Here is a 20,662-nt window from a genome sequence, read left to right as displayed (position 1 = left end):
TTTCTTTAGCCCCTGATAGACAGTGCGCATTCCTCATTTACACTATCTGCCCTAAGTTGAGGGCGAGTGTGGGAAAAAAGAGGCTTCTTTCCTGTCCAGTATTGTTTCGACTAGCTGAAGTTATGGTACATAGCCCACGCACAAAGACTCCAACAGGATTTTTCACACATCCAGGGTTCAAAAGCTCCACTGGGCATCGCAAATGGGCCCACGTGATATTCAGTCAGCAAACTACAACACCCCAGCCTCAAAACCCTCCGAAGCCTTTTTTATTTACATTTTCTTTCTCTTTCTTCGCCTCTTCTCCCCTTTTCCTCCATCTCTTCTTTTGCTGATACAATATGAAATGGAGAATATATTAGAAGCTGCTCTGCCTGCTCCCCCCTTTTTCATGTATGGCTGAACTTCACAAGAAAGTTAAAGGCCAAGCATGAGTGCCTCTGTGGCTGCCAGTATAATACGCCAGTGCAAAGCTGCTAATAAATGCTTTACTAGCTCTCACCAGGGCGCCAGCCTTGGCCGGCTCGATAAAACCCGGCGTGCTAAAAAAGCGAGAGCGAAAAAGAGGAAGGAAAGAAAGGCAGACAGTGCCCTTTATTCTGGAAGAAGGAGGGAAAAAAAAAAGAAAAGAAGAAGAGATGCTGCAACCCCTTCAACATCAAGACGTCATTACGTTTCAAGAGGCGTCTTTCAAGAGGGATCAAACATGAAAAATGAGCTTTTAAGGGTCAGAAAAAAGAGCAAGTGACCAAATGTGGCTAATGTCGCTCAAGGGCTTCATCTATATTCCGGGTAACCTCTGGACAAGAAATGTGAAGAAAGAAGAAGTCATGAAATCGCTATTTTGAAAAATGGCAGCCTGCATGCTACAATATAGCATCTGCAGCCTCGCCAGCTTGGAGTCCACTACTGAATGCCAGCTGTTAAACAAAGCAACACTGCCCACCAAGAATCAAACTGAGGCCCTGCTGTGCCTATGCCCTCCTGAAACAGACCATGGAAAACAAAAGTCATCGTGATGCTATTACACTCTTAAAAATATAGTTCTCTAAAGGGTTCTCTGGAGTGAGGCCACAGACGAACCAATTTTAGTTTCCTAAAGAACCTCTTAATAGATGATCCTTGAAAAACATCTTTCAAAGAATGATTTTAGTAAATAAGATGTGCGCATGTGATAAACCTCCATATAATGTAAGGAATTTATACAGAATAAATGTTTTTTCTAGAACTATCCATACACTCTTAAAGCTCCCAGAATGGTTCTTTAGAGTGATACCATAGAAAAATCACTTTTGGTTCCTTTAAAAACCTTTTAGAATATGGTTCTTTGAACAATGTTTTTTGTAAATGAGATGTACGAGCATGAAAAAGCTTTTAAAGTTTAAAGAACCAACACAATGTTTTTTTTTTCCCCCCTAGAAGTATGCACCCAAGCCAATAACCATTCTTTTTTGAGTGTTGCACCTTTATCAACATTTGAGGAGACCACCTGAAGGCTTCCAAAAAATAACAAAATCCAGCTTGGATTGGTGCATTTGGTCTCATATAATTTCAATTTCAAAAAGCAAAAAAGTACAACTCTCTTCACATCTGAGTATATTAAAGATGATACTTCTAATAAGAAAGTCCAATCAACAGTGAAAATCTTTTTTCAGAAAGGCTCAGAACGAACCGAGCTAATTAGCAGTCGACTGTAAACGCCAACATTTGAGCAGACTGATTGGAGGCTTCCAAGAACACCACAAAATCCAATTTTTGGATTGGTGCAATTGGTCCAAGAGAAGCACTTATTCCACTTTTGAAAAGCAGAAAAATGCAACAAATCTCTTCATTATATGTTCACTGCAAATTGTGACTCTAGTAAAAACAGTGCAAGCAACCACCAACCAACCAAAAAGTGTGAAAATAATTCTTTAAAAAGGCTTAAAACGAACCAAGCTAATTAGCAGTTGATTGTAAAGAAATGAAACAAACAGAAGGCAATAAAACTATGACTTAATGACTAGCTTGGCATCATGGCTGCTCTCGGCTTGCCGTGGTCCTTTTTCTCTTGCTAATAGGCTCTAAAACCCAGTGATTAAACATTCCTTAACTCGCAGTGTGTACACATCCTCACAAATGCCAGACCCAATCTTCAGCCAGTTAAATCATTTTAATGGCTCCAATTTGGACACAACGCCTCCATTATAAGGATAATTGCATACTCAGCATTTACAAGCACGGAAAGGATAAATCTGTCCTGTCTTTTTCTATAAATTCCCCAACTACTGAACACTGCGCTCTTAAGTAGAGTTGTCAAATATGTGGATTTTTTGTCCTGTCTGGAGGAGTGTTTGCTTGCATGATGTGTAATGCTAGACATGACAGCTCAGCTGGAAGTTAGCTAATGATTTAAAGGAGGGAGCTATTTGTCAGAAGTGGACTAAAAGTGTTCTTGAGCTATTAGAGCATAATTTTGCCTTGATCACCTGTCAATTACGACCAATATTACAAAAATTATGCCAAGCTTTACAGGAAATGTGTCTTGGTGGAGCTACAGGCAAGTACTGATTAGCAAAACAAGAAGTAGCAAAATAAAATTTTAAATGATTAACCAATTAAAATTCATTTGATCTCAAATAGAAAATAACCCTGAAATAAATCTTTGCAATTAACCAATCTGTGGGCTTACATAACGATCTCTCACTCACTCTTATACCTACATAACTCATTAGTTTTATACTAGTTATCTTATAATTCATAGCAGCTTCTATGAATTAAAAAAGAAAGATTAAAATTTGCCTCATTAAATCAGTAGTAAGTTGGCAGTTTGCATGATGACTATGCATACTGACCCCTTAAATGGCCAGGGCCCACTGGTAGGCCCAAAGTTTATGACACACTTCTATAACCTGAGAATAGCTCAGCCAGTTTGCACTGAAGTCCCTATTGTTACTGAATATTAAGCCTTAGTATGTAATAAGCCTGAGATTTTAAGAGGTTAAAGGGTACCATATCTCACATTTTTCTTGTTTTACACAACATTTGTCTAGTTTTGTGTGCCAAAATAGGAATAATTAATTTTTATATGACTATTTTCCAACCCCTCTTTATCATTTAGAATTAAACAGGCTGTTTTCATTACTGCGCCTTTTAGACTGATATGTAAATAACATCCATTCTGACTGGCTACCCTACATTGTGCTTTGTTCAAAAGAAGCCCGGGCTGAAAAACTCCTTACAACTTCAAATGTGAACGGGCAGAGCCTTAATATGGGTCTTTTAAATTCTTTTACTGGTCTTGCTCAGAGTAAGAAACAGACACATGCATGTATATGCATTTTTTGCCACATACTGATTTTATTTTTCACTTTCTAGTGAACTTTTAAAAGCTCCAGTGTTCATCTTTTTTCAGTAAAGTGTCTGGAATCTTTGAAGGGCTATGCATGGCTTTCTATTGTTCAGTATTGGTCCATTATTGTATGGCCTTTTTAGAAAACTGATGACTCAAAACAATTGGTATGTTACTCGACAGCAGCAGCCCTCGTGAATAATAAGCCTTAAGTATGAGCCTAGAGTTTAATGGGTTACAACACTTCAGAACACCTCTAATAGAGGTCAAGAGCAGTATAAAATACAATAAAAAAAAATACACACAAATTTACCTACAGAACAAGTACATATATTATCATCACTTGCTGTCTAAGCGAAGTATCAGCAGAGGGCATTCTGTGGTCAGACGGCTCAGGATGAAGTTAACAAGGCACCGTGGACCTGCACACAGTGCGAGCAGCACTGCACCGTCTGTCTACCTTCAAAAATACAGTATATGGCTGAGAGCCTGTGGATGCATCATCAAAAATTGATGTCCCAGCACATCAGTATAGGGAACACGTAGCGCAAAAACAACACAAGGCAAGGAGCAGCAGCAGCCTGCAGTCTCCTGGAAGCAGGGCTGTCTCTCTCTCTCTCCCTCTCTTTCTCTCTCTCACTCTCTCGATCGCTCTCCCTTCCGTGCCCTCCCCCGCTCCCTGCTCTGGCGTGGGGGTCTTTTCTGATCAGGTGGAGAGAAGATGAGCGCTGACACCTCGGTGGGTTCACTCAGAGTGCTAGCCTCCTAATTACCAAAACTTCCAGCCACAAGCTAGTGCTCACTCTTTTCCTCCCTCTCTCTCTCTCGCCCTCTCTCCTCACAGCGGAATCCTAATTGCAGTGTTTAATATTCCTAAACTGGGGATCTGACAAGTGTTGTGTTTGTATGTGTTTCTTTTTCCCTTTTTCCCATTTTCCCTTTTTCTCCCTCTTTCCACTCCTTCACCAAATCAATAAAGGCATATACTGAGTGCATGTAAATTCCAGCGCTACGAGTTATAGCATACAGTGTTTGTGTTTGTGGGGTACTTCTGACCCTGCTGGTGCAGTTTGGGATTCTGATAGGCCAATGTTTGTTTTTTTTTTTCCTCTAATAAACCAAAAAAAACATCTGTGAATGAAGGACAGTAAATAAGTACTGTCTAAAAGCTGTTCACTTAAAAGGTCCATAAGCGATCAAATCTGAAAGGTAACTGTGGAAATACAGAAAAGGACAAAGCCCTGTGGTGATCAGGCTGATGTTTCATGAACTCTGAGAAATAATGAGCGAGTCTGAGCATGCCTGGTGTGGAGGAGCAGACAGAGATTATGGTTATGATTATGAGTGTGCGTGTTGTGCTCTTACCTGCAGGATTGACTCTGTGGAAACCTCTCGGGATGTTCTCCTTCCCCGAGCCTGAGCCGCCCACTCGCTCTTTCTCTCTGAACACAAAACACACATACAGCACAAAAAACAAGACAACTCTCAGAGGAGGCTTTAGCAGAGAGAGAGAGAGAGAGATGGAAAGAGAGAAAGAGAAAGAGAGAGAGATGGAAAGAGAGAGGAGAGAGAGAGAGAGAGAGAGAGAAAAAGAGAGATGGAAAAAGGGAAAAGAATAAGAGAGTGAGAAGAGAAAGCATGTGGGATATAGAGAGATAGAGAGAGAGAACAAACAAGTGAGAGCGAAAGAAAATGATAAAGTGAAAGACAAAGAGAAAGGAGAGACAGAAAGAAAGAGGCAGAAAAGAGAAAGTGCAACACAGCGAAAGACAAAAATGATTGAGAAAGCGAGCAAAAGAAAGAGTGAGGAGAGACAGCGATAAAGAAAGAAGAAAGAAAAGAGAAAATGCAACAGAGACTGAAAGACAGATGGAATTAATGAAAAAGGGAGAAAAGAAAGTAAGAGATAGAGAGAAAAACTAAAGAATGAAAGAAGGAGAGAGAAAAAAGAAAGCGAAAGAATGAGGGAAGAGTGAGAGAAAGAGAAAAAAGAGAAAATTTCAAGTAGAAGACAGAGACAAAAGAAGAGCTAAAGACAGCAAGAAGGATTCTACTGCTTCAACTTCGCTGCATCATTTGATCAGCAAGAACATCTGGAACATCAAACATCTCACAAGGAAAAAAGTCTGCTCTGAAGTGTCAAAAACCTGCACCGAAAGTGTGCACTGCCCCAAAAACCCCACAGCACATCACTACAAATAGGCCCAGAGATGTCATTAGATCGGTATCACTCAAACAGCCAGAGAGCAGCATCTTGTCAGGCCAAAGTGGAGACACAGGCATCAAAGTGCATCCCCCCTTTTAGAGGCTAACAACCGGTAGAGCGCACTGGGACTACTCGAAGGGCGCTCTTATCCAAAGAGACAGCCAGCTAAAGGGCCTGGTGGCACTCTTCCACACTGGAGTCCACGGCCTAGTCTATAAGGAGCTGTGGATAAATGGCCTTCTGAGTGCTCCTCCACTGCTGGGTGGATCGGTTGAGATGGGTTAGGAAGAGTGGAACTGTGTTCCTGTCTGAGTCACTGCTGTGGGTGGAAAAGGTGATGGGAGAGAACACTCGTTCTGGGAAGAAGGAGGAGGAGGAAATGAAGGAGGAGTACATACTAGAACGTAAGGCCCAACCGAAACAAAAATGTTGTTACTGATACCAACTATGAATAGAAGAAGGTAAAGAAAAGCAAATACATGATATTAGCCAAAATAATTTTAAATTTCATATTTCTACTACAGTTCAATGACAGTATAAAACCACTTAACCAAAAAAATTGTGTCTAAGACGATGAATGCCTCAAATATATATTTACCAAAGCAGATATCATGACAGAAATGTTATAAATTGAAATTTACACTATAGAATTTAAAGTATAATAACTCAAAATCCCCGAAATACTGACACTTTAGTGTCCAGTTTATGAGAGTTAAATCTAAGATCTAAATCTGAAGTTGCATATAAAATAGCATAAATTATTAAAGGGCCAATACCACAGAAAAACAAAGTCCCACCATACGGTCTGTATATGGAAATTAAGCTGCAAAAACAGCATATGTTGAATTCACTGCTTCTGTGATGGAACAAGAACAAACTCTTTCACATAACATTAAAACCTTCTTGTTTCTACATTCACTTTCCATTTTATCAGCTAAGATCACCGTATAGGCACACACTGTAGTTCTACAATTACAGACTATAGTTCCTCCATTTGTCTGCATACTTTGTTAGCCCTCTTTCACCCTGTTCTTCAGTGGTCAGGACTCCCACAGGACCACCATAGAGCAGGTATCAGAGTGACGGACCGCTGTTATCAGTGGATCAGACACAGCAGTTCTGCAGGAGTTTTTAAACACAGTGTCCGCTCACTGCCACTCCATTAGACAGACCTACCTTGTTGGTCACCTTGTACATGTGAAGTCAGAGTCTGCTGCCACACAGTTTGTGATGGTCATCCTCGAGTCCTTCATCTGTGGTCAGAGGACACTGCTGGTGGACTATTCTCAGTCCATCAGTGACACTGGGGTGTTTAAAAACTCTAGCAGCACTGCTGTGTTTGATCCACTCATACTAGCACAACACACACTAACATGCCACCACCATGTCAGTGTCACTGCTGAGCTTAGAATGATCCACCACCCAAATATCTGACCTGTGGGGATCCAGTGGAGGTCCTGACCATTGTAGAACAAGTTAAAAGGGGCTAACAAGTAGGCAGAGAAAAAGACGGACTACAGTCTACAGATCAAAGAACCACCAAGTGCATCTCTATGGTAAGTGGAAGTGATAAAATGGACAGCGAGTGTAGAAAAAAGGAGGCAGTTTTAATGTTATGGCTGATCGGTGTATATCAGCCTGTTCAGCCTGTTCAGCCTACAGCAGTTTAGCCCCACTCATTCATATTGAAGGTCTAGGGAGTGTTTCAACTCTGAGTGCTTTTTGAATGAGGTACAATACAGAACAGATCAGAAGAGAGCTCATTTCTCTTAAATCAGTCTTTAAGGGACAGTAACTGAAACAGCCTGTTTAATTCTAAGCACTGAAAGGAGGATATGGGCCCTTTAATATAGCAAGTGATTCTAAACATTGGGACAGCAGTGTTTATCTTACAGTTTTATTTCACAATGTGATAGTTTTACTTATATAGTACTTGACAGTTCTATTTTTTGTCAGTTATCAAATGTGCATAGTTAAATGTGACTGTCGGATATAACAAACTTGAATCCAAAGTCTCAAATAACAAACACTATTGCATGGAGCAGAGCTTCCCAGAAATATTACTGGTTTACATTGATTACTTTATAAACTATGTATTTTACACATATTAGTTTTTTTAACCATGATGATTTTTGTGTTTTGTGTTCAAATTTGGCGGTTCAGCCTATATTGTTCTGACAGAAGTGAGCAGGACATGAATGTCACTTGTACAAGAGACTTAAAGAATGGCCTCCAAAATAATGCATTTTTGTTGTATCATTTGAATAGCATGACTAATCAAAACACTGTGTAAACACTCATCTGGAGCAAAGACTGGTCAGGATGCTCACAGCACACAGTAAACAACACTGTGATTAGTTAGAGGGCTCATTTTTACATTGCAGCCTTCTGCAACATCAGTCATGCAAAGGCCAATTTCACAATAATGACTAACAGATGACACATTGTGCAGGTCTAATACATACACACAATGCATATGGGTGAAATAAAACGTTTCATTCTGAGATTTCAGATGCTTCTTCTCATTTCAATGCAGTTTTGATAGTAAAACAAATAGTTTCCCAACTCTGGTAAGCTGAGCGCATCACAATTTGTTGTTTTTAACCCCCATATGCTGCAATACTAAAATACACAGGAACGCTGACCGCAAACAGCCAATGCCAATTAAGCAAGGAGAAAAGTGAAGGCTCCTGCTAGCCCATGCATGCTAATAGCACAGTGCTGTCATGTCCTCTCCCAGCACTGTGAGACGCAGGCCTGCCAGAGAGAGAGAGGGCCAGAATCCCACAACAAACAGCTCTCCTTCGCTCATAATTGGCTTGTTCAGAAGCAAGTCGCGCACTCCCAGCACTGCAGTACAAACATACACACAGGCACTTAACTTCCTATTAGAGGGGAGGAGTAAACATCTGCGTGTGAATGTGTGTGCCTTTGTTTCCATGCTGTTTCTGTGTGTCTGTGTGTGTGTGTAAGAGAGATGGAACAATGTCAGTTGCTTCCACATCTACTACCTCTACAGCCAGTGATCAACATCAGCAGCATCTTATAAACTAAAACAAGACTATGTACTTTTTCATAACCCATATGCACTAATTTATTGAAATTCTGCTGTGTTTTATTTGGAAAAGAGTGCATCTGGGTTACAGAAGAACCAGCTTGGCAGTACATTTAAAATATCTGAACAAAAGTCTAGAGCAAAATGGCCAAGGTGCATAACAGTATGACAGCTGCACTACGTGAGTTTTTTTTTTTTTCGTTAAAACTGAAAGAAGCAGCATTACTAAGTCAGGAGGAAAAAAGTGACTGCTGCAAGTCATCCTGTAAAGCCTGAAACTGTGATCTGAAAGTCAGAGGTGTGGGGACAGATTTTGCAAGAGTTTTTCTGACCATGTCATTCAGATCTTTACATATTAACGTGACCCACACAGGCACAAAAATAAGATCCGACTCAGTGTTTAGGTTTCAAATGCAAATCAACATTATACTGATGAAGATTTGATGGCAATAGTATATAAATCACTTACATCCTTGGAAGACCAGTCCTTCAACAAGCTTCGACTGAGTTCTTTCAATGCACTCTCAATCATCAGATTCATCTACATGTAGAAGTGGTCTGAAGCACAACCAACATTATAAAATTTTCTTCCTCTAGTTCCGTGCAATTACACATTTCCACCAGAGAGGTCTCCAAATCTCCTAAACTTATATATTATAGCTTTTTTTTTAAAAAAGTACTCATTAGCAAATACAGTACGTATTGATATAAATAAATGGTCACTGTGAAACCCACAGGGTGTAATTCTTCTGCATCTATGTCATGGGTCTTACGAAAACAGACATTCTAACTTCTAAATGGTGTTATAACATCATGCTATAAAATCTGCCACATTATCTGCTTCAGGCTTGTAGTTTAACAGTTTCATGAGTTATTTAAGTTATTCAAATTACACAAATCAGTTTCTATTAGAATACTCAAAAGCACAAAGGCCTCTGTTTAATTGGCCACTGCTATGTCTCAGAGTTTGTTTTAAGGCTCTGAGTGGAATGCCCACATCTCTAAAGCTGAGAGACTCAAAAAAAGCAATAATCACTGGCTGATTAGGCCTGGAGGAGTGAAACACAAGCTCAATTACAGCACGTCTCCCCAAGGCCTTCAGACTCAAGCAGAGCACAGTCTAGCCCAGGCCAGTAAGAGAGGACCCCATCTCTCTCCATTAGCCATCTTAACCCCCACTAATACCCCATGATGAGCTACAATGACTCCATTACAGACACCCAGAACACTCACTCCACAGTTTTGCCTTCACTGGGTTGGAGATGTACGTCGCCTGTTCTAATAGTGTCAGTGATGGGTGGTTGTATCATTAGTAATATACCGTAATCATGGTTCAGAGAAGATCGAAAAGGACAGCTGAGGGACAATGAAGAGGGTGTCTGTCATCGAATGTAATTAAGGGTAAGATTATTTGAAGAAAGACTTGGAGAGAAGTAAGCTGGCATTTTTAAAGACAATTTGTTGCTGATGCAGATTATATAAAATTAGTGATACCCCAACCGGATATTCTGATATAACTGTTATTAGCAATGATATTTACCTTACTGAACAAACTCGATATATTAGTCGGACATGACTGATCCATATTTGATGCTGTTTCTTAGTCATTCTTTGTCAAATTTTAGAATACAAAACACAAAACATGAGTGGCACCAATGGGTATCAGTATCATGCCAATTTCAGCACAAACTGCTGGATTGGATAGAGAAAGAAGGAATTAATCTGATCCAATCCTGTGACAAATCTAACCTCAAATAGCTCTAAGACACACTGTGTGACATGATTTTGTTATCTGCATATTTCTTTTTTTGGAGTAGTCTGAGGATGAAATTCAGATGCTCATCTTAAGTGCTTCAAATAAAAAAAGTCAGTGTAAAGCTTAGTAGCAATTCAAGAAAAAAAATTGGCTTGACATTGGTATTGGTCAATACTCAAAGTTTTAATAAAGGTATTGGAAAACAAAAAGTCATATTATGTCATCTATAGCCAGTATCATGAGCTCAGATATGAGAATCAGTATCAGAGGAGAAAGTACTTGAATTGGTGCATCCTTAGAGTCAAATGCTATGACAGAGACTGAAGGTAAGGTTTCTAATTACTGCTATTTCTTGCACAGAACCTGGCAGTGTGTGTGTGTGTGTGTGTGTGTGTGTGTGTGTGTGTGTGTGTGTGTGCCCCCAGTGCTGCCCAGCATGTCGCCAATAAGCAGTGTCAACAGTAGCAGGGGGGACAGGGAAAAAACAGCTGCCTGTGTCGATAAATATAACTGTGGGGTTTCTCCCATATCTCTCTTTCCCTCCTGCTATCACTCCCCACCCACCTCTACCTCAGTCATTGATCTACAGTGACGTAAGCATGTTGCACAGCCTTGTGCTCTGTTGTTGTCCCCCAAGCTAGGTTTCCATCTATAACCAGGTGGCCCTGTGTATGTATGTGTATTACTCACCCTATGTTTGACACCTGACTATCTGAGCTGCTGGAGATGCTTCTCTCTGCCCTGCGATTGTGTGCATGCATGAGTGTGCGCCCACACAACTGCCCCAGGGCTTTCAGATAGGAGGAAACCTGCAAAACACATGAACAATGCACTTTAAAAATCACTCTGTCTTCCTCTGTAGTAGGGCTGCACAATATGGACAAAATACTAACATTGTGGTAAAAGTTGAAACTGTCTTCCAATGTATTCAAAAGACACTGGTGAATCAATACCGTCTTGCATTATTTTGACCAAATAATTTACCTTAATTGATCAACATCCACAAAAACTCATCTGTGATTAGTAAACACTCAGCACACCGTATAGGTCCACAGAGATTGGTAAGAGAGCTCATTTGCACACCTGTAGGTGTATGGACACTACAGATTACACTCACAATTTTGTTTGTGTCTATCGCAAGTGCCATCTGTAGCGTCTATACGCCTACATGCCTGCAAATGAGCCCTCTTAGCAATCATTGTGGACTTGGTGTGCTGAGTGTGTTTTACTATGATTCTGTATCCTTCAGATTGTCAACAAATGCACATATACAGCTATCCATGAAGGGCGCTCAAAGTGGGGGGGATTTGTATTTGCAGCAGTGGTGTAAAAGTGAAATACATTCCGCAACTGTAGGGGGAACCTACGAGCAAAAAAATACCAATTCTCGCATTATGCTGCTTTAATGAATACATATTATGAACTCCTGTATTCTGTCCCATTCCAACCTCTTACATAGTGCAACCCTACTCTTTATACCTTGAGAAGTACCCAGATCATATTTAGCATCCTTTGCAGTTTAAGAGGAAGTGAAACCATACAAAGACTGAATTGTAAAATTCAATGATCCAATGTCTGATTTATCATTCTAGGTTCTACAATCACTAGGCCATACTATTTTGAGCAGAGAGAGGGGCTCTGGGTGGATGAACAGGCCATTTCTGGAGCAGATGTTTCTGTAGATGGCGTCAGCAATGAGCATCCTGAGCCGAGGAGAGGGGAGGGCAGGAACCAGCTCTTTCAGAGTGTCCGGATGAAGGTCTGAAAGAAAGAGAGTATGAAAGGAAGAGAGAAGGAGGAACTATACGTTTAAACTAGATGTGGAATGATACCAGTTTTTCTTTTCTGATACTGTTATTGCAACCTTGGGCCTATACCAATCAGATATTTCTTTTCCTTTAGAAACTGCTATGCTTCAAAATAAGCCTTTTAACTGAAGCACTACACTTAAGATGAGGATCTACAAGTAGGCTATCACACTCAAACTATTCAAACACTACTACCCCACAGGAAGAAATGCAGCTAACATCATCGCATCACACAATGTGAGTGTGTGTTGTTATGAGGTAGATAAATTATTGAACTGGATTGAATTCATCAACTCATTTTTCACTGACATCCAGTCCAGCATTTTCTGCTGATATTAGCCTGATGCAGATGCCTGGATTAAACTGGTGAATGTAAATTTTACTTACTTTCATAGGCAGCACAGATACAGGGGCAACATAACATGCCAATATTTTGGAAACTATTGTTACAGCACAACATCTAATTGTCACAAGTTGAGATATGTAACAGATAATGGGGTATTTGAGGATACTGAACCACTACACCCTTAGTGATCCTACATGGCCTTACTGGCCTCTTACTGTGGAAAATGGGCTAACGAATGTTACCTTGGCTCAGGATGGCTATGTACTCCGCCAAGTCCTGGAAGCCTTTGTCCACCAGACGGCTGTTGAGCTTACTATGCTCTTGAGCCCAGTACTCCACCACTACAGCCAGGATCTCCTGCAACGTGGCCAGCAGTCTCCCTTTCCCCTCCTAAAGGATCAACACAGAGCACCAGGGACAAAGGACTGAACATCCTTTAAACTTCAGCTTCACTGTTTTTTGTAAATATATGCTCATTCTGAAATTGATGCATACAAAAGATTCCAAAAAAATTGGGACATGGGCAATTTAACAATAGGAACATTGCGCAATTTTCATAGAGATCTTAAACAGGTAAGGCAACCGTCTTTGGGTATACAAGATGTATCCAGGATAGGCCTAGACCTGTATCATCCATTATGATCAAGGATGGGTCATCTGCAAAGAAATCCAACAGTTTAAAAATAAATGTTCTTCAGCAAGCGGTTGCAAGAAATTCACCCTCAGTGTAATAACATCACAATATTGAGGTAATCTGAAAAAAATCTCTGTGTGTAAAGGGCAAGGCCGAAACCACAACTGAATGCCCATGACCGTCGACCCCTCAGAACTGGCATATTTCTGTGATTGATATTACTACATGGGCTTGGGAATACTTTGGAAAACCTCTTGTCAAGAAACACAGATTGTCACAGCATCCACAAATGCAGGTTAAGACTATATACTGCACGGTGAAACTCTTATCACTAACATCCAGACACTTCTCCGGTCTAAAGCTCATCTGAAATGGACTGATGGAAACAGAGTGGAAACATGTATTTTGGTCTGACGAGTCCACCTTTCAAATCGTGTAAGGAAATAATAGACCGTGTGCTCTCCAGGCCAAAGAATTAAAGAAATATCCAGATTGTTACTAGTGTGGAGTTCAAAAGCCTGGGTCTGTCATGGTATAGGAGGGTATTAGCGGGTAATTTCCACATCTGTGAAGGCACCGCTAATGTCAAACACATTTGGAGCAACATATGTTGTCTTCTAGATTTCAACATGACAATGGCAAGGAATACTCTGCATGTATTACTACAACATGGCTGTGTAATCAGAAAGTCTTCAGTCCACAAATGTTTATTAAGTGCTGTTAAAAGGAAAGGTGATGTAACACAGTGGTAAATATGCTCCTGTCCCATCTTTTTGGAATGTGTTGCAGGGCATCAAATTTGGACTTGGCATATATTTACGATTAATGATCAAGTTCATAAGGCAAAACGTAAAATATTGTGTTTAGATACCTTTTTCAATGTAATACTGTGTTCTATTTTATTAGTTTTTCCACACACTGTGGATTACAGGACTGTAGGTCAATTTGCAATAAAAGGTTCATATAATGTACATGGCAGCTGGTGTTTTCAAATGGTATATAAAAATAAATAAATAACAGTTACAAGGTTTTGATATGACAGCAATGATATGTCTTAAAGAAACACCATTTGGTGAGAATCTGATTCCCCCCACCTGAGTAGAGTGGAGACCCCAGAGCACGGCCTCTACCAGCAGTTCAGCCAGCTGCTGCAGGGCCCTGGAGCTCAGTGTTGACTTCTCCCACACGTTCCAGAACATGCTGTAGAGCACAGACGTCCGCGAGCCTCCCCCACTGCACACATCACAAGACTCACTTCCACCTACTCAATGCTCTTTACTAAGCTTGAATCTTTCTGATACCACAATTCAATATCTGCCCACACACACACACAAACACACACGCACACACACACACACACACACACACACGCACTCTCTCTCTCTCTCACTTAATTGATCTTATAGAAAACCTTATAGCTTGAGAGCTACATAAATAGCATTCTCTTTTTATTATTAGCATTATTATTTAGCAGTATTATTCATACTGCTACATTTCCCCATCCATCCATCCATCCATCCATCCATCCATCCATCCATCGCAGAAGCTGCTACTTTTCTGACTCTTACCGTGAGCTAGCAGCACGGAGTTCCAGCTGAAACAGCCTGAGAAAGAACGCCTGCAGGTTACCATGGAAGCGGAGCAGCTCTGGAGGGGCGGGGCTAGGTAGTGAGTGACAGGTAGCTGCGCTTGACAAGCAAAACCTTGAGTCAAAAAGGAACAGAAGGTCAGTTCTGGTCATCTAAATACATTCATACTCCAGCCATGTGTTTATGAATTACGTGACATGGATTATGTCTACATATACATATTTTACCTCACTGATGTTTGTAGGAGTGGCCAGACTCCATTTTTACACTGTGGGCACTGCAGGATCTGGAGGAAGTATTTGACGCTCCCAGGAGAGCTCCAGGTAGGATTGTTACGCAGTATGTCATTCAGAACAGTGCTGAGCATGCTGAGGAAGTATGACTGTGCTTCTCCCTGCAGGAATATAGGAGTTTTAGAGTGAGTGGCCAGCTATCTATTGCGAAAATTTTTCAGTAAGAGTTCAGCAGAGTTCCTATGTACCACTGATAAATTGGAAAAGACAAAGCAGTGGAGTATTTTTTTTAAATGCTATCAAAAACTATGAATACAATGATTTATATACAATATTTCAAATTCTCTGCTGCACTAAATGTGATACAACTGGATTATTATGCTCTTTTTGTTATCAAATATGCAGTTGGGAAGCACTTGTGCTATCTACAATATGTTCAGAAAAGCTTTGTGACATTGCGATGTAATTTATCACAATAACAATACTGATTGATTGATTTTGGTGATTTTCATGCTCAAATATACTAACTAAACCTGGAAATCTTACCTTTGCCTTCATGCACGTCCATGTTCTTTTTGTGTGCTACTAGAGTTTCTATAACTGTTTACAGGGAGTGCAATAATGCCTTTACTGTCCAATGTACTGAGATAGTTTAAACACTGTAATATGATATTTTTGCCATATTGCCCACCCCTAGTGTGAAGCACATTCTGATGCAGTTATTTGCTTGCATTTTGTGGCACAAACAGAAGAGAAATCTATGAATTTTTCAGCTTTAGTAGATCATGGCAATGGCATCTTGAATTCATGGTATTAATGATGATCAGAAGTTCAAAACAGCAAAAAAAATAGAAGCTTGTTTTGAAATCAGCTTCACAGTGTAAAATGATGAGTTATATCAGGCATGATTAAGCAGGGAAATCGCTAAACTGTGCTTGGCTTGGCTTCCAGGACCAAAACGAATGACCCCTGCTCTAGACTCTGGTCTATTTGCACTAGCTTGAAGATGCACTCCAGTGGCAAACACTTCAATGATGCATGACCACATTCGAATTTTCAACAGATGTAGGGGTATGGCCTACGTACAGTGCAGCGTGACATGACGAGTAATCTTTAATATTCATAACTCACAGTCACAGTAGTGTGGGAGATATTCCTCACTTGGTTTTGCCTCTAAAGGCTCCCTCACAGAAAGCTAATGTTTACAAAATGCGAACAATTACACCATGTCAGAGACATTGTTGTGGAATAGTTTTAAGATAAGATTTTAGGCTAAAATGTATTTTTAATACATTCACGGCAGAGAAGTACATGCAGGGAGAAAATGTTTTCCCAATTATTTTATATTATTCCTGCAAATAAAACCTCAGAAGACCCATTTTTGATAGTAAATAATAATGGCTATATTTGTGTTGTGGACATCACAACCCCAGTTTCCTATCATCACCACTGAAAAAAAAGTCTGAGTCAGTAAGTTCCACTAGAACAGATCACTTCAGATCAAACCATTCAGAATGACTTTGTTTACATTACAAAGGCAGAATCATGCAGAAAATTCGGAAAATTAGGTGGAATTCCCCTTCAAAAACACAGCAGACAAAGCGCTTCTGCTGCTCTGGCTCAGAGCCTATTATAAATACCCTACATATAAATATAAATGTTTAAGATAGTGCCTGAAATGGTTCTTTTCTCCTATGGACTTGGAGAAGCAGAAGAGGTCCAACTGTGGTGTTGGTATACATACATGTAGGGCATGCTGCATACATGCATGGAGAACGGAGGCTGGAGGAAGCACCCCGGGCTGCAGGGAGCACTGCACATCTTCCAGAGCCTGAGGGAAGAGGCCACATTCCACCAAGCTGCGAACGTTACTGAAATCCACCGTTGCAACCTGTGGCGAAAAACAGAGAAGGAGGAAATTAGAGGGGGAAGGTGAACAGGATTGTGTTTTCAGGGTCAACACTGGCACAGTCAGTCAGAGCCTGTTTGGGGTTTGGGTTACTAGAGTGTGGTAGAGGATACAGTGACTGCTCCAAACCAGCAACCTTTCAGGAACACACCAGAGAAGAGAGCAGAAGGACACCTGTGTTTCTTTAATGGGCAAGCCAATCATGAGGCGACCAATCAAACCACCTTACTTAAATCAGCTGACCTGAACATAATGCATCCGTCACAAAAGGAGGCACTAACAGCGCTAGCGGTGACACAAAAGAAATTGAATGACCCGAGTCACTTCATGAGCCTAATGTTCATTTTGCCTCGCAGTGAAACTCACAGATGGTGGACATATTAATAGGATTTAGGCAGATTTATTCACCTGAGTTGGAAAGACGGGCATATAGTAGTTGAAAAGCTCTGGGACTTTTAGCAGCTTCCTCTTTCGCAGCTGCAATGAAAAGGTCATTGTCAGGTCATGTATTATGGCAAATCAATGATGATTATGACAACTGTGTCCTTCCAATTTTCTGCATCAAGTTTGACCTTTGAAAAGATGCAATTAAATATAATTACTAAATTACTTATGAGCTCACCTCCATTTTCATAACGTAGTCTTTGAGCTTTTCCTCTAGCTCAAAGAGAAGTAAGTTATACATTACGTCCATAGATTCCTCCTCCATTTTAAGTGAACTGTCCTCAGTTGCCTCCACTTGCATGAAGTTCTCTTGGAATTTAGGTTTGTCCAAATTAATGGACCAGTTCAAACTTGAGCAAAGAGACTGTAAGCAGAACAAGGACAGGTTTAGTTATATAGTCTTGTTACAGCATGATGATTAGTGTTGACGGGGAACTCCACCAATCCCCAGTCCTATCACTGAGATGTAAGCAAAGTCATTCAGAGTAGTTAGATGTGAAATGGTTCATTGTAGAGAAACAACCTGGATTTCTTTACAAAGGTGATGATAGAAATCAGGAGTTGAGATATCTGTATGTGTGTTGTGGACATTTTATTTACTATTCAAAATGACCAGTGAACCTACACATGCCTTCTGATTCTATATGGAATATTGATATTGACAAAATAGAGGTAAATAGAGGGGGCGGGGTGTTTTCTTTGAGCACTTTTTGCCTTACAACATGGAGCATTTCACATTGAACCACTCTGAATGACTTTCTACAAACAGTTTCTATTTGCATCAGAGGGTGAGACAAAGAAAAGACGGCTTTTTCAAACCAAGTCACAGTTTTACAGACCCAATCTTTTTAACATGAGGTGCTGGTGACACCTTTAGCAGAACAGGGTGTACTTAGAGTCTACATATTTGAGATACCTTGTCGTAGCTTCTTGGGAAATCCACGTCCACTTTTATGCCTTTCCAGGGTATTTAATATGACCCGATGTCATTTTGTCATTTATGCTTTCAAATATTATCCATTGTTTTTCATCCACACCAATCAAAAGTGTAACAAGACCTCACGATGACTGAACATTTAACTACATCTAAGAAAATACTACTTCTGATGCTGATTTTCTGTTTATGCTACAGCTCACAATGTAACTCACAGCTGTATGTGCAAATGAACTGAAACCAGGACTACTTTCAGGTAATGGAACTATTTATGCTTCTTGGATCATGTGAATTTCTTGAACAATTCAAACACCCAAAAAACATCTGCGATTGGTCAGGGCGCTCACAGCACACAGTAAAATAATCAGTGACTGACTATTATATATTATTTGTAATTCATATCAAGAGCAAAGATTACCCCAAAGAGATGATGAGCGATGAAGCTGAGGGTGTGGTAGGGTGCTCTGACATTTTTCGACATCTTGCTTCCATCTTTGGTAAACACATGTGTTACAGCCTGTGTAGCCGACTTGTCAGTGCAGACCACAGCCTTCCCTGCTTTCAGTATTCTGTGGGCAGAAAAATACTGAAACCAGCACATGCACAGCAGCGATAAACAGTTAATATTTTTTTATATTTATACATTTTCACTAAATCAATACATGTATTTACTGGAAGTTCTTTCACTTTTTTGCATGTTCTCACCTTTCAAACATGCCTCTTCTACCAGTATCTTCAATATCAAGACACACAACCCAGCCCTAATAAAATAGAGACATGACATTTTAAGACACCTCAAATAATTATGATTTGTACTTAGGATTTTCGTTTGGTTTGTCAGTTATGCAACACTACAATCCCTGACCTGGAAAGCTCCAGACACTAAGCCTCTGGATACTTTCTCCCTCCATTTCTGAAGAGGGTTGGTAATCGCAGGAGCCTTAAGGTTAGCACAGAGGTTTAACTCATAAGAGGCTTCTGAGAGCCATGCCTGGTGTTTAACACTGTCCAGCACAAACTCTGGAGTTACTATCCACTTCCCTAAAAGGAAGAGCAAAAGGTTAAACAGGTTAGTGAACAACGATAGACAACCATGGCTTAATACTAATAATCTGGCTTAATTACACTTGCATTTATGGGTGGGGAAAATAATTGATTCTATTTTGAAAGATTCTGATGAACAAAACGTCTATTGGGTTTTTCTATTAACTAATACATACTTCTTTTTAATTTAAAAACAGTACCCCAGATTTCTGATGAAATACATACTATAGGATCTATTTTATACAATGTAAAATAAATAACAGAAAAAATAAATAGAACACAAATGTTGTATCCCTCAATATAAAAACATTTTTTAGTTTTTGGCTGCAACCTATCAGATGGAGAAATGGCATCCTCGATCTTTTAACCTATGCTTTTGTCCAGGATTACTTACATTTATAACACATCATTATCAGTAAGGTTGTAATCATCATCACTGACCTCCAGCACATGCTGCAATGAACTTCTCACTCGCTAAAGGACTGGTCACTATAAGATGGGTCACCCCCTCTTGGTATTCCTGCAACACAATGGGCCATTACTTCTTGCACATGAGTAGAAAAACAGCATCTGAATTTTCTAACACACAAAGTCACCTTACTATTCTGGTGTTTAACCTGTCAGTAGAAGAGCTGAGCCAAAGGTCAAGAACTACGAGGTGGATTCTACACCCTCGAGACTTCAATTAGTAGGGAGAGCAGTCAGTAACTATATTAAGATAGTATTGAGGGCAAGGACAAAATTACAAAGACAAAAATACACCTTAGCATCGGCAAGCAATTAGGGTCATTTTTCAGGGCTAATCACTACCACTTCATCTTTTTTGAGAGAATACAATAAGTCAGGTGGGTTGTCTGTGTTATTTGCCAGTGTAAAGCACATGATACTGTAAGCGGAGCTCTTGAAGGACACTGCTAGATTGTTAAAGACAAAGAAGGTATAAGCTAAAGGCCAAAAGAACATACAGCTTTCAAACATGAGACTGGAGGTCTAGGCACTGACCCTAGAAGTGATGTCTTAATTTGGATATAAAGCTCGGTACAAGCAGGTGAGCTACATCAGTGGTTTTTAAACCGGTCATCATGGTCCACCTGACACTCTGCTCCATCCCTTTGTGCTGAGTCGGAACAGAGCGAAAAAGTTGGACTGTGTGGGGGCCTCGAGGAGTGGTTTGAGAACCACTGAGCTTATCGTGTACATACAGCTTTCTTTTTAGTGCTTTTCTATAGCACTATAAGTACTCACGGAGCCTCCTATATACTTCCCACGTAGCCGCCTGATGCCTTGAAGAAGCTCTCTTTTCTGTTGGAGATTCTTGACTCCAGATATTTGAAAGACATATTTATTCCCCACCATCCTACAGAACAGAGAGA

At 40.2% G+C, this 20,662-nt stretch overlaps 1 protein-coding gene across 1 annotated transcript in view; it reads right to left on the bottom strand.

Annotated features, from left to right (window-relative positions):
- slf1 (SMC5-SMC6 complex localization factor 1) overlaps positions 1–20,662 on the bottom strand; it is a 42,700-nt gene that overhangs the window by 21,394 nt on the left and 644 nt on the right. Inside the window, exons 2-16 of the mRNA XM_036598829.1 lie at positions 20,535–20,646; positions 19,731–19,809; positions 19,111–19,286; positions 18,951–19,006; positions 18,664–18,814; positions 17,490–17,675; positions 17,276–17,344; positions 16,703–16,849; positions 14,953–15,119; positions 14,705–14,839; positions 14,231–14,369; positions 12,745–12,892; positions 11,964–12,109; positions 11,039–11,157; positions 4,697–4,773 (exon numbers count right to left, since the gene is read on the bottom strand). Of these exons, the coding sequence (XP_036454722.1) occupies positions 4,697–4,773; positions 11,039–11,157; positions 11,964–12,109; positions 12,745–12,892; positions 14,231–14,369; positions 14,705–14,839; positions 14,953–15,119; positions 16,703–16,849; positions 17,276–17,344; positions 17,490–17,675; positions 18,664–18,814; positions 18,951–19,006; positions 19,111–19,286; positions 19,731–19,809; positions 20,535–20,645 (1,906 nt within the window). The 5' untranslated portion in view covers position 20,646. The remainder of the gene's footprint in view (positions 1–4,696; positions 4,774–11,038; positions 11,158–11,963; positions 12,110–12,744; positions 12,893–14,230; positions 14,370–14,704; positions 14,840–14,952; positions 15,120–16,702; positions 16,850–17,275; positions 17,345–17,489; positions 17,676–18,663; positions 18,815–18,950; positions 19,007–19,110; positions 19,287–19,730; positions 19,810–20,534; positions 20,647–20,662) is intronic.

Source organism: Colossoma macropomum, unplaced genomic scaffold (genome assembly GCF_904425465.1).
Source record: "Colossoma macropomum unplaced genomic scaffold, Colossoma_macropomum, whole genome shotgun sequence".
In the NCBI taxonomy this organism is placed as follows: Eukaryota; Metazoa; Chordata; class Actinopteri; order Characiformes; family Serrasalmidae; genus Colossoma; species Colossoma macropomum.
This window is presented reverse-complemented; position numbering and strand designations above follow the sequence as displayed.